Source organism: Oculina patagonica, chromosome 7 (assembly GCF_052425735.1).
Source record: "Oculina patagonica isolate OP01 chromosome 7, crgOcupat, whole genome shotgun sequence".
NCBI classification, from domain to species: domain Eukaryota; kingdom Metazoa; phylum Cnidaria; class Anthozoa; order Scleractinia; family Oculinidae; genus Oculina; species Oculina patagonica.
In genome coordinates, this window is record NC_135764.1 from 30,775,380 (window position 1) to 30,787,810 (window position 12,431).

At 38.1% G+C, this 12,431-nt stretch overlaps 1 protein-coding gene across 1 annotated transcript; it reads right to left on the minus strand.

Annotated features, from left to right (window-relative positions):
- Positions 1–672: 672 nt before the first annotated feature.
- On the minus strand, positions 673–5,029 carry LOC144659377 (kielin/chordin-like protein). Its single transcript, XM_078519786.1, has 7 exons — positions 5,012–5,029; positions 3,745–3,828; positions 3,547–3,619; positions 2,691–2,903; positions 1,858–2,055; positions 1,334–1,497; positions 673–850 (listed from the first exon to the last, which is right to left on the minus strand). Exons 1-6 carry the CDS (start codon positions 5,027–5,029, stop codon positions 1,340–1,342), a joined length of 744 nt encoding a protein of 247 aa, XP_078375912.1. The 3' UTR covers positions 673–850; positions 1,334–1,339.
- Between the last annotated feature and the right edge of the window lie 7,402 nt (positions 5,030–12,431).

Here is a 12,431-nt window from a genome sequence, read left to right on the forward strand (position 1 = left end):
GAAAGGCCTGGAGCTGGTGGATAAAACCAAACGGTAAGCACATGTTCAGTGTGGATATCCCTGTTGCGAGTTTTTGACTACCTTTCAAGACGTTCCGTTTATTTTGGAAATTTTCTGTTCGGGTAAACCAAAATAGTCTTGCCATTTTCATCCCAACTGAAATTTCCGGACATTTTTTTTTTAAGGTGGCGGGGGGTGGGGTGGTGGTAAACAACCAATACTTAGGGTGCACTTTAACTTTGAATCTTGTCCCAGGTTTGTAATACTGTAAGACATGTTAAATCATTCACCCCACCAATAAATCCAAGTGGAACTCTTGGGGCACAGTCATATTTAAATTGGTGAAGTTTCCTCAATATAATGGTGAATATCCCTTATGCATGTTTACATCAGACTGGCTAGTTTCACCACCACGCCTCGCTTTCGAAGTGTAAACTTGTAAATATTATCATGAACGAATTCGCAAAGCAGCAGTCTAGAGATGAAAAGAATACTCACGTGAAAACTGCCTGAAGGCGGCAGAGGGTTGAGAATAATTCGCGTAAACGAGGCTTAGTGGTGAATTTTAAGCATATATCGTTGTCATGCATAGGGCCTATTGTAATTCATTCATAACTTAGATAGATAACAACAAAGGCTTCTCATCGTTCAAGATCAGCGTTTATTCCCATGATTTAATCCAAAAAATACTATTTATTTATCAACGGATTAATGGGGCTGTTAATAGGCCCCTAGCAAAATGCGCCTAAACTAACAGAAGAAGCACACTTTTTATTACAGTCACGCATGAAAATCCCGCTTTTATCCTTGACAATAGCACACCTGGCGTCATCTCGTCCAGGGAAAATGTCTGCAAAGGAAGTGACACTTATTACACTTGTTAATGAATGTAACATCGTGGCCTTTTATTAGAATCCAAGGAGGGGAAATGCATTGGCTTATAATACTATACTAAAGCTTATACTAAACTTTATAGGCATCTGTCGCCTCGAAGGGTACGGAAATCGTGCCGTTTTAGATTTTCCCTTACTATAGGCAAAGAATTTGTAAAGGGATATGCAATGGGAAAGGGGTCCATAACTAAAATAGGATCATGGTTTCTTCTGTCATCTCGCTGAAACACAGCCTTTTAACGTACCTCGACCTTACTCGAAAAAGCTATATTTAAGGTGAAAAAGACTAGGGGCTAACGGACCGATCATTTAATATAAAGGCTAATGGCATGCGTTGCGCTGTACAGCTTTAGATGTGACAAATTTTTAAAACCGGCGCCACGCAATTAAGTGCCTCAGCTGTGATTTGCTGAAACGGTTTACGTCAACAATAGTCTTACCTTTTGTTACATTTCTTCGTCTTCACTGTAGGAAATGGTTGGCTGTGTACCTTCTTCTGTTGTTGTTTGAATATATTCTTCCGTTGTTGATTGAGTAGCTTCTTCTGTTGTTATTTGAATGGTAAACCATGGCTGAGTTGTTGTTGTCGAACTAGCCCATGTTTCTAAAAAGAAAGTTTAAGAAATGTGATCTTTAATTTGTAGCTGTGCAGTTTATTAAAAAATGCAAAGAGACGCTTAACCATAGATGTAACTTAAAATAGAATTCACTGGTACCCGAAAGCTATTTACTAAGGGGCGGACCATTAGAAAAGTGATGGGAGGGGTGGGGAATTTTCAGCTTGCACGATTTTTTTTTTTCGCCCCTAGATATAGTGTGTGAAAGATTTTTTGGGGGTGAAAAACCCTCTGCTCGAATTTTTTTCCAGATACTTGTTGCTTTAACAAGAAGAATATGTAGAATTTCTCAGAATGTTGAACACGATTTAAAAACAATGATATAGCATTGGTTAATTAATACATACTGCACTGAGGACAACAGAAATCCGGCTTCATTTCTGTCTCTTGACATCCTGGTATATCAAAGCATTTAAATTGATTGTCGGTACAATACTCTTTGCGGTCTGCTGTACATTCACAAAAAGAGCAAACGCCTTCATTTGGTCCCGTTAAGCTTTTGATCTGTTGCCATTGGTCACCGACTTCTCTGTTGTCTCCACAACCTGTCGGTCAATATCATCAATGTCAAAAAATTTATAACAGTTGTGTTCATCATCAGAGAGGTAAACTCCAATGATAATGAACAAATGCCCCGAGTGGGATTCGATCCCACGACACCCCAATCTCATGGAAGGTGCGCTAACCACTGAGCTACCAAGGCAACCACAGTGAAGAAACGGTCGAATATTTGCTACAAAGGAAACATTGATGTTTCCGATGAGCATGCGTCTCGACGATCAACAGAATTAATTCCCATTCCGAGAGGCCTAGGAGCAAATTTCTGGTAATCGATCGATGTTTCCTTTGTAGCAAATATTCGACTCCAATCCAGCCTCTCTATTTTTCTAGCTATTTTCGCGATTTTTTTCCCCTTGTTCCCCGCAAAAATTTGACAAAATAAAGAGATGTAAACAGTCTATTCCACTGTAAAATGAAGAATGAAGACTTCTTCCCGCCGTACCACGCCCCTTATAGTGTAACCTGCGATCAGGCGTTCTTTTCCTCGTGGCGGGAGGGAAAAAGGAACCGGCGCTGCCTCCCTGCGCGCCTCAACCCACGTTCTCATCCAATCTTCTCTCCCCCGGTAAAAATATTAAGAGTTACTTGGTACGAGATTGGGATAGGATTGAAAACTTACTATTTTGCTTGCACACAGGGCAGCATTCACCGGGAAGAAATTCATACTCGTCGCACTGTAGGTGACAGTAGAAAATCGGCGTGCATTTTTGGAACTTTCCTTTGATACATGTGCAACGGTCACACCGATATTGATCCTCAGACAGTTCTACAGTTATGTTAAGTATTGTTCCCTTTACGTACTTCTCACCACCATATGTACACCTTCTGGAACCTAGAAAATAATCAATCAAACTCATAAAATTGTTTGCTTACTTTGTTCTTCAAAGAACAAGCCAATAAAGAAGGAAAGATTGAAATTATTATTAAAACAATTTAAAGATGAACGTTCATTAAGTACCTTTTAAAGAGAACGATTATAATTGTTTGACAAGTAAATAAACGTGAGTGTAATTGGTAACAATTCTTTTAACTGGAGTTGCTGCAGGAATAGATACTGATTGGTAGAGTTCGCAAGCTTTAATGATCGGGGGTGCAGGTGATGGGAGTCAGCAAAACTCCGGCAGGAAAGTTCAGGGTGGTTTCCCGTCCTCGACATAAGGAATTATATGAGAGTATATCGTCTTAACACCCGCCTGCATGTCCAAAATTTCGCAGGGAGATGAAGTATCCCGTTAGGTATACAAAGTAGGGCGACGCAATGTTTGAAGAATCGAGATGATGGCGGAAGCTGGCCTCACACGGAGTCATGATCAGGGAGCACATAACGAGATGAAGAGAATATTTGAAAGACCTATGTGCCAATAACGCTATTGATTTTATGTAATTTTACTTATTACTCCCATGCATGAACCAGTTACAATAACGAATTTTTCTCGCACATGATCTTATGTTAGTTCTTCCTTGAAATATCTTACCCCGTTCGTTCCTAATAAGAGAATCATCTTGAAACTTCTCAACATGATCTTGGGACTCAAGATTTGTCGCCTCCTGACAAAAAGAAATATTGCATTTATATGAATAACAGGGTGGAATAGTTGATCCTTGTCTTACAAACGAAGACTTCTCGGGGAAGCTTTTGGCAGAAATTATATGACTAGGAGACGCCCTTTTACCTGAATGAGGTAGCTCTTCTTCAGGGGATTACTCGACACGACGCATGCTCCAAAAAATAAGAAATTAACCGCCAAGAAGAGCATCTGTAGAAAAAAGTAATAATTAAAGTCATTAGTTTATAACCGAGGTCATGATCACTGAAAAAAAAAAAACATGAAAAACATCTTCGAAAAAGACGAAGTATGTATAAGGAGATAATGGAATCCTTATTTATTTTTTCAGGGTTGTTGCAACTTAAAAGTTGCTGCATTACTGCGCTGCTCGCATGTATGATCTCACAGCTTTTATTTTTTTTTTCATTATTGAAAAAAATTTAATTGGTGATTCCAATTTTTTTTTCTTAAAAGACTGTTTGAGGTTTTGAAAATTTGTATTTCGACAATGTCAAATCCAGTCCATTTATTTTGTTTCTTTCTTTGTTTGCCGTATATATGGTCGTATATGTTTATTGCTTTTACGAGTTCCTGTCTTGTCGTTTATGATCAAGAAAATTCAGGAAAACGTTATTTAGAGTTACTACTTCCTGTAAATGTGGGAGGCCCACTGCGGTGAAGAACAGTAGAAAGCTGGTCAAACAATGCCTCTAGCACTTAACAACAATAGAGAAAGTCTAAATAGCAGATTGAGGAAGTGTTAAGTATTGAGCAGACGTAATGTTTTAAATAATATGCCGTCTTACGTATACGACAAAGTAAAAAGATTTCATTTATAGAAAAATCGATTTACGTAAATAGTTTTTCGATTCTTTGTTCCAGAATTTTTCGGAGACCATCTGGTATGCATAATAATTTTACAGTTTACGGATCTATAAGGCGCATAAATTTTCACTTGTTTATAACATTAGGTTCCTCAATTCTTGAAGTACCAAAGATTTTGTTTTGGTATTTTTTAGCTCGTATGTAAACACAGCTGAGAGACAAGACAAGATAATTGAAAATATCGCATATTTATAATATAGAAACGAGACAATTATCATCAAATTTAAATATGATAACCAATAATAAGGTTTTGATATTTTCAGTTCTGGGTCAATCGATTTTTGTGTTGCACAAACAATAATAAAACTGCGAACCGAAGGTCAAGTTTTATTAATCGTGGAACAGTCTGGAAATACCAAAACCGTTCTTTAAATAGTGAATCTTTTTAGTATGTCTGACCATCTCTGAGTGGCTAATTTGTACTTATGCTAATTTCATTTTTCCATTGTGCAAAGTGAAAAGTATATTGTAAAAAATGCATTGTTCTGATCCTTTTAAAGATATTTACCCATTTTAAATCTATCATGTTTCAAGAACTTCAAAGTTTTGTAATGCCATCGTCTCCAAGAAATTGAACTTATATTGAGTCACTAGTTTTGTTGATTTGATCTCTTTTCTCCTTTGACCAAATAAAAATTGATATCAAGACAATAGATTTTAGATCAGTACATAAAAGTCAGCTTTAATTGAACAAGTTTGTAAATTTAAAACTTCTATCATAATTTAAGGGGACTATGTCACGAATTTTAACAGATTTTTGAACAGCCAAAATTTATGTTTATCTGGTAGGAACTTTAAAAAAATAAAGGTCCGATTTTGAATTGTTTTTTAGAGCACTAAATAAAACTGTTTAAAAGCACGTTTGGCTGCGGATGGCTCGGATGGAAATGGATTGAAATTTGAAAACGTTAGCTAACGTTTTCAAGTTGCTTCTGGGCGCCTTAAAAATATCGATATTTATAGCCGAAGTTTGATTTCTATCCCTAAACAAGAACATTGAGAAGCTTGAGAAGCTTAAAATCGGGCGCTTTGCCTTGAAAGGCAGGGTTCAGTACAGCAGAAACCACGAAGCAGTTACTTAAGTTAAGCACTCAGTCCGACTGTGTTTGTGTAAGTCACAGGGCTTGCATGAGCTGTATTAGTGTGCATAATATAATATCTAGAACGTTGTCGAGATTGCATTATTACTTAAAGACATGATGGTTTCAATTTATAAATGTATCTCACACAATACAAATAAACGATTGAAGTAGACGAATAGACAATGTAAAGTTTTAAGACTTAGCAAAGTGCAGTGTATTGGTAATACTGTAAGGTGCGGTTTCACCTGAAGGTCGTGTGCTTTTCGGTATTTTCCAGGCATTGCACTTCGATGGGACAGTACTACAACTGTTTACCGGGGAACTACTATTGTCAAGAAAATGATCACAACTTGTTGATGAATGATTGAACATTTGTTTCATACCATTACTGTAATAGCAATTGATGAAGGCTTTTAGTCCTGAACCAAAGTATAAGGACTGGGAAATACTGAAACCCATTATCAGCCACCTTAAACGGAAATATCTTGTTGGTGTTTCAAGGAATCCAAGGAAACTTCACTCATCCCATGTATCTATGTATTGCGGTATTTTGTAATTTTTTGAGTGATTTTTGGGGATGTTTGGCAGGTGATAGTTTTTTTAAAAGAATTAGTAAAATTTAGACAACTAAGAAATATTGAAAATTTAATGTGAATTTAACATTGGAATTTGAAGTTAGAAATTGGCAGACGGACACCAAACAGCCCCGTGACATCCTGGAGTGTTTTTGCATGGGGGTCAACTGTGTGATGATGTTTCCATTTTTTTCTTCAATCCCCACTGATAAAGAACTGTTGTTGGTGTTATGTTGGTGTTATCACATGTCAAGCCTTTAACAAGGTATGAAAGAACACAAGGATTTAAATTATTCTGGTGCTCAATTTTTGCGTAACTAAAATTAATGTTACTCAAATTCCTGATGGATTCTGTCTTAAACTGTTACGAGCTTAGTATTTCCAAATTATTGCATGTCAATGTAAGGCAAGACAAGACATGCCTTGGTTCTTATGTAATTCTCTTAAAAACACATAAGATATTGACTATAATTTTGTCTGTGCTATGGCAATTCACAGTGGGGTGGTCTTGATGTGTCTTTAACTTGTAGACTGGACTGGACTAGTAAAACGCGGACTAGTAAAACGCGGACTTGTAAAACGCCTCTAGACACTTCGAATTCCTTGGCCACAATCATCTTACGGCTCTCTTCAATACATAATGTCTCAAAAAAACAGTAACCTCAGAAAGAAGTCAGAAGCAAATAAGGTCGAAAGACCGAATTTGAACATATAACGGCAAATGTTCTAATGTCACGAACGTAGGAGTCGTGTAGGCCCGTCACCTTTATTTACCACATACTGCCCCCAAATTAAAACAGTACCCTCAGAAAGAAGTCAGAAGCAAATAAGGTCGAAAGACCGAATTTAAACATTTAACGGCAAATATTCTAATGTCACGAACGTAGGAGTCGTGTAGGCCCGTCACCTTTATTTACGATTGACTGTTGATTTCTGGACGGGCCCCGTTCTACCTCGTGCGAGCAATAAAAACGACTGCACTCAACAGACGTCAAGTAGTGGAAAGAAAGAAGCATATGCACACAACTCATAGCATCAATCCCGTTGTTTTAGTAGGGGTTTGCAGAACGAACATGTGCTATACTGCAAAAACATCTCCACGCTAAAACAGACCATAGAGTGCTCAAAAAAGCTAGAAATATGCCGTCGAAGAAACACACAAGAGCTTCAAACTCAAATTGTTTCGCTCGCTAAACCGTTTAGTTTTATCCGATTTACAAGCGCTTGTTTTACAAGTCCGCGCTCTACAAGTCCGTGCTTAACAAGCCCTCGTTTTACAAGTCCGCGTTTTACAAGTCCGCGTTTTACTAGTCTGCGTGCGTTTTACTAGTCCGCCTTTTACAAGTCCGCGTTTTACCTGAGTCCGCGTTTTACTAGTCCGCGTTTTACAAGTCCGCGTTTTACTAGTCCGCGTTATACTAGTCCGCGTCTTACAATTCCGCGTTTTACTAGTCCGCGTTTTACTAGTCCAGTCCAGTCCTCAAAATACAGTATGCCAAAACTCCCCGCCCTCTTAAGATAAGCCCTTGACGGTTCTTGTCGTTTTTCGGTGCCTATATATTCATCTTCGGCATCTTTCTCATCCACCTCTCGTTCTGTCCTGTGTCTGTCATCACACGAAAGAAAAGCTGATTCTCAAAAAATCTGCCACAAAAGGAAATTGACAAAAACAATATGAAAACCATATATCGAAAGTTTCTTATTCTAAAATTTTATCATACGTCTTAATTCAGAGCTACAAAGAAGTTCCTCCTTTTGAGTTATTGATACTGTTCTTACAGTACCTCTTTCCACTATAGCGAAATTTTACAAAATTCCTTCGCGGCGAAAAGGTAGCGCGAATCCAGAACAGACTCCAATCGAGAGTGGGTTAATTCTAGATTACTATTAATTAACTATTACAACATTCATTTTTAAAATAGTTTCCCAAGCCGACTAAGCTAACTAAACGTCGAGTGTATCTTTCAGTAAACAAAACATGCCGTTGTGACGCCGGAAATCCAGCTCACGCATACTATACCCCGTGACTCACGCAAACCTCCGACTTACGTGCTACTACAGTCATTCCTTTCTAAACATTTTTTTTTTTGACCACCACCGTACCTTTCTACCCAAAAAACTCATGAAACCGCCCGGTTTTAACCTGTTTTAACCTTTCAAAAATTAGAGCGTTCGAAACTAAATAAGATCCGTAATCACAAACAACATACAGCCGTTTACCAGCACTCTTTAAAACTCCTGAAACCCTTCAAAATCAGGCAAAATAAATCTTTGAAATAACCTTTATCAAAGTTTCTAATTTTTTATTCAGTTCTATAAAATGCCTTTCATACACTACTGTCAAACAAAAATTTCAATTTCCTCAAAGTTTCAAGACAAAAGAATAACAAATATTTCGTGCACAATGTAATTTGATTAAGCCAATATTATCACGTCTAAAAATACTTCAAGCAATTCAGTGAAAACCCGTTTTTTTTTTCGTATCAACGAAAACCACTTTCGAATAATCAATACATGAAAATAACAATAAGATCAAAAGGAAGAAAGGAACCTTTCTAATTATTTGAAGACTTTCAAAGCCGTGATATTATGCATCCAATCCGCGATAAAATTTAATTACAACAAAATCCAAGTTCTCATTTTGAATTCCATTTTTTTCAGTTGATACCTTTATCCAACTTGTGAAAAATTCCATTCAAGTTCCTATTAATACTGTACATTCCCAATGTTTTGCTCAGGTCTTCAGAAGCGTCTTACTAACCAAATCTAAAATAATTCCAAAACATGCTGTACAAACATTCTACTCTTTGTGACAAACGACTTGACGACCAATTGTTCAGAAATGAAAATCGACACAGTTCTTGCTAAATAAAAAAAAAGTTTTACGGCGGAGTCAGGCTCAAAAAATATACCGCAAGATCACACCCCCATTCATAGTCAGAAACCAGCAAACCATCTAGTTTGCTAAAAAAAAAACACTGCGTGACATCAATGACGTTACCTTTTTCATTTACAAAAATAACTTTAACTTGTCAAAGTAAGTGCAATTTCACAATGGTGAATATCAGTACAGTATGGGGCCCAGTTCTCGGCCACTTTGTGTTTAACGCGTTTTTTCACACTCCAGTTGAATCAAAAGAAAAAGGTACTTCCTTCAAACGATAGACTGATTCATGTGCTTTAAGTATCTTGAGTTTGATCGTTCAATTCGATATAGAAAGCTCACACGTCGAGTTTACGCGGAGGTAGGTGAATTTGCATTCCCAAAAAAGTTGTTTGTTTACGGCTCCAAATTCATGGATGTAGTTAAATTCGTATTTTATCCAAAAGCCCCCACCATACGAGCTAATTTTTGGCATGTGAAACGTAGAATAATTCAGCTTTCTGCTTTAGTTAATTTTTCGTTGAACCGTTGTATTTTTTGGTCTTAATTTACTTCGAAATTTTTTCTTGCGACGTTTGCGTATTTGCCAGTTCTCGGCCACCCTGCTCGCTATCACAGCTTAGCGCTTGGTTTTTAATATAATTTCATCTGCTGCTGCCAGAATGAAAGAAATAAATGTTTTAAAAATAAAGTTCAATCTTATCTCTAAGTTTTGAGCTGACTCTTGTCTTGTCTATTATTTCTACAACACCTAAATCTTTCAAGACCTTTTCACTGCAAAATAAACCATCTAAATGCACGGGTCACACAATGCGGTTTTGCCAGAACCTGCACATAGGCAACTAGGCGCGTTAAAATCCTTCTTTTCTAAAGTAAAACAAAGCATCATAAAAATAATTTGGGATCGATATAGTATAAATAGGTTTACAGAGTGATTTTATGACTGTGAAAATTAATTGAGCATTTTTTACAGATAATTACGGACAAGCTTTTTAGTGGCCGAGAACTGGGCCAAGGTTGCCGAGAACTGGGCCCACAAATGGAGCTTTTATTTTTATTATTGCTCGGGCAAATTAATTTTTGACCGATCGATAGCTTTACACCAAAAAGCTGAATAATGTAGCTAGCTCTGGGAGAAATTTCAAGTTCCTGCGGTTCTTCTGAGGTAAGAAATACAAGTTTACGTCAAAAGTGGCCGAGAACTGGGCCAAGGTGGCCGAGAACTGGGCCCACAAATGGAGCTTTTATTTTTATTATTGCTCGGGCAAATTAATTTTTGACCGGTCGATAGCTTTACAACAAAAAGCTGAATAATGTAGCTAGCTCTGGGAGAAATTTCAAGTTCCTGCGGTTCTTCTGAGGTAAGAAATACAAGTTTACGTCAAAAGTGGCCGAGAACTGGGCCAAGGTGGCCGAGAACTGGGCCCACAAATGGAGCTTTTATTTTTATTATTGCTCGGGCAAATTACTTTTTGACCGGTCGATAGCTTTACACCAAAAAGCTGAATAATGTAGCTAGCTCTGGGAGAAATTTTAAGTTCCTGCGATTCTTCTGAGGTAAGAAATACAAGTTTACGTCAAAAGTGGCCGAGAACTGGGCCCCATACTGTACTTTGCCCCGTAAGCTTTTTTCTCTGTCCTTCCGCCGAAGCAAAAAAACACAACCTGATTACACATTAACCCAAAAGTCGACCAAGTGTGCCTGCAACGATTTCCTGTCAAAACTAAAATGAAAACCATTGCGGTATGCGTCACCCGTAGCGGTTTTGTAGCAACCCCGAGCTATCCCCGTCTTTTTGGCCGCGCCAGGAGACTACGCTCTAGGACGACCAAAGGGTAAACCTTAAATCGGCCACGCCCGATTAATAAAGGTAATATGTTCAGTTAAATGTACAAAGTTGTTTCCTACCACTTATTTCAGAACAGTTTAGACCAAAAATCTACGAAATCCCCGTGACATAGTCCCTTTAAATTGTAGCAGTGATTTTAACAAGTAGAAGTAAAATAAGCAAAAACCGCCGATAATTCTGTAAGCGTAGGAGGTTTATCATATTTTCAAAGCTTTGTGTTCGCAGCAGACATCTTCGAGCAATCGACAATAACTCAGCGAGATGCATTTCTCAACCTGTTTGTGCATTGATCATGAATAAGTGTGAAATTGCTTTAACACCCTACGTCGAGGTATGGCCGGGTAGTTTGACAACTCTGTAACTTACCTTAAACTGCTTAAATTGGGAGGATGACTTTAAAAAAGCTAATGACTCTTCGCGAACAATCAGCTGATTTAAGCAGAGCATAAGCCCGGTAATGCAAATTAATATAAATTACTATGCAAACGGCAAATTAATTTTAAGAATCTCCTAAGTTGCTTTGTTCTGGTGCGCGTCAGTCATTTCTCTGTTGTATAAATATATAATATTTGTATTTTAGCCTCTCCGCTGTTAGCCAGCGTAGCTTGGCGTTCTAGTCAGTCAGGGAGAGCGAGAAATCGCGCGCGCGAGCAAAGCGACAGCGCGCGATTTCTCGCTCTCCCTGACTGACTAGAACGCCAAGCTACGCTGGCTACTCCGCTGTCGGTAAGCGGAGGAGTTAAAAGCCAGGAAGCAGACTGACGTGATCTTCAACATGACTGCTTGAACTCCATATTCGATAATTGGCATCCTTTCATTAATTAAGGTTAACAAATGATACTTTACAAACAATAGTTTGATCTCTTATGGTCATCTAGTCTGCGAACAGGCTTCCGGGAGGGGTTACGCGAGCGAAGCGAAACTCCTCTTGCGAAAACTCCTCTCGGGAGCCTGTTCGAAGGCTAATGGTCATCAATCAGCCATAAACTTGTGCAAATGCGCAAATATTTTAAAGCGCTATAAGTCACTAAGTATCAACAGGGAACTTCAATTAATGTGCCCATCGATATAACAGCAAATTGAAGAGCAACCATCAGTCCTGGCCTATCTTTGTTGTTTTGCTTTTAATAAATACATTCACTTTCAACAAATCAACCGTTTTAAAAAACCGTCTGCTGTAAGGGATTTTAAAACGGTTAAACTGATTGACTAGATTTTAAATTTTAATCTAGCCAATCGAATTAGTCCCCGTATCTCGTGCCCCAGGCCCCGCCGGCTAAAAAGGCATGCGGCTCTGGGCACTCCTATAGTGCCTCGTATACGGTTAAAAAGGCCTGGAGCTGGTAGATAAAAGCAAATGGTAAGCACATTTTCCGTTTGGATATTCCTGTTGCAAGTTTTTGACTACCTTTCAAGACGTTCCGTTTATTTTGGAAATTTTCTGTTCGGGCAAACCAAAATAGTCTTACCATTTTCATCCCGACCGAAATGTCCGGACTTTTTTATTTATTTATTTATTTATTTTTTTTTTTTTTGG

What these genes read in the sequence shown, in the direction of transcription:
- LOC144659377 (XM_078519786.1), bottom strand. An exon ending in TCTTATTAGGAACGAACGGG is followed by an intron (nt 2,904 to 3,546) that starts GTAAGATATTTC and finishes ATTATTTTCTAG; the next exon opens with GTTCCAGAAGGTGTACATAT. An exon ending in CCCTGTGTGCAAGCAAAATA is followed by an intron (nt 2,056 to 2,690) that starts GTAAGTTTTCAA and finishes ATTGACCGACAG; the next exon opens with GTTGTGGAGACAACAGAGAA.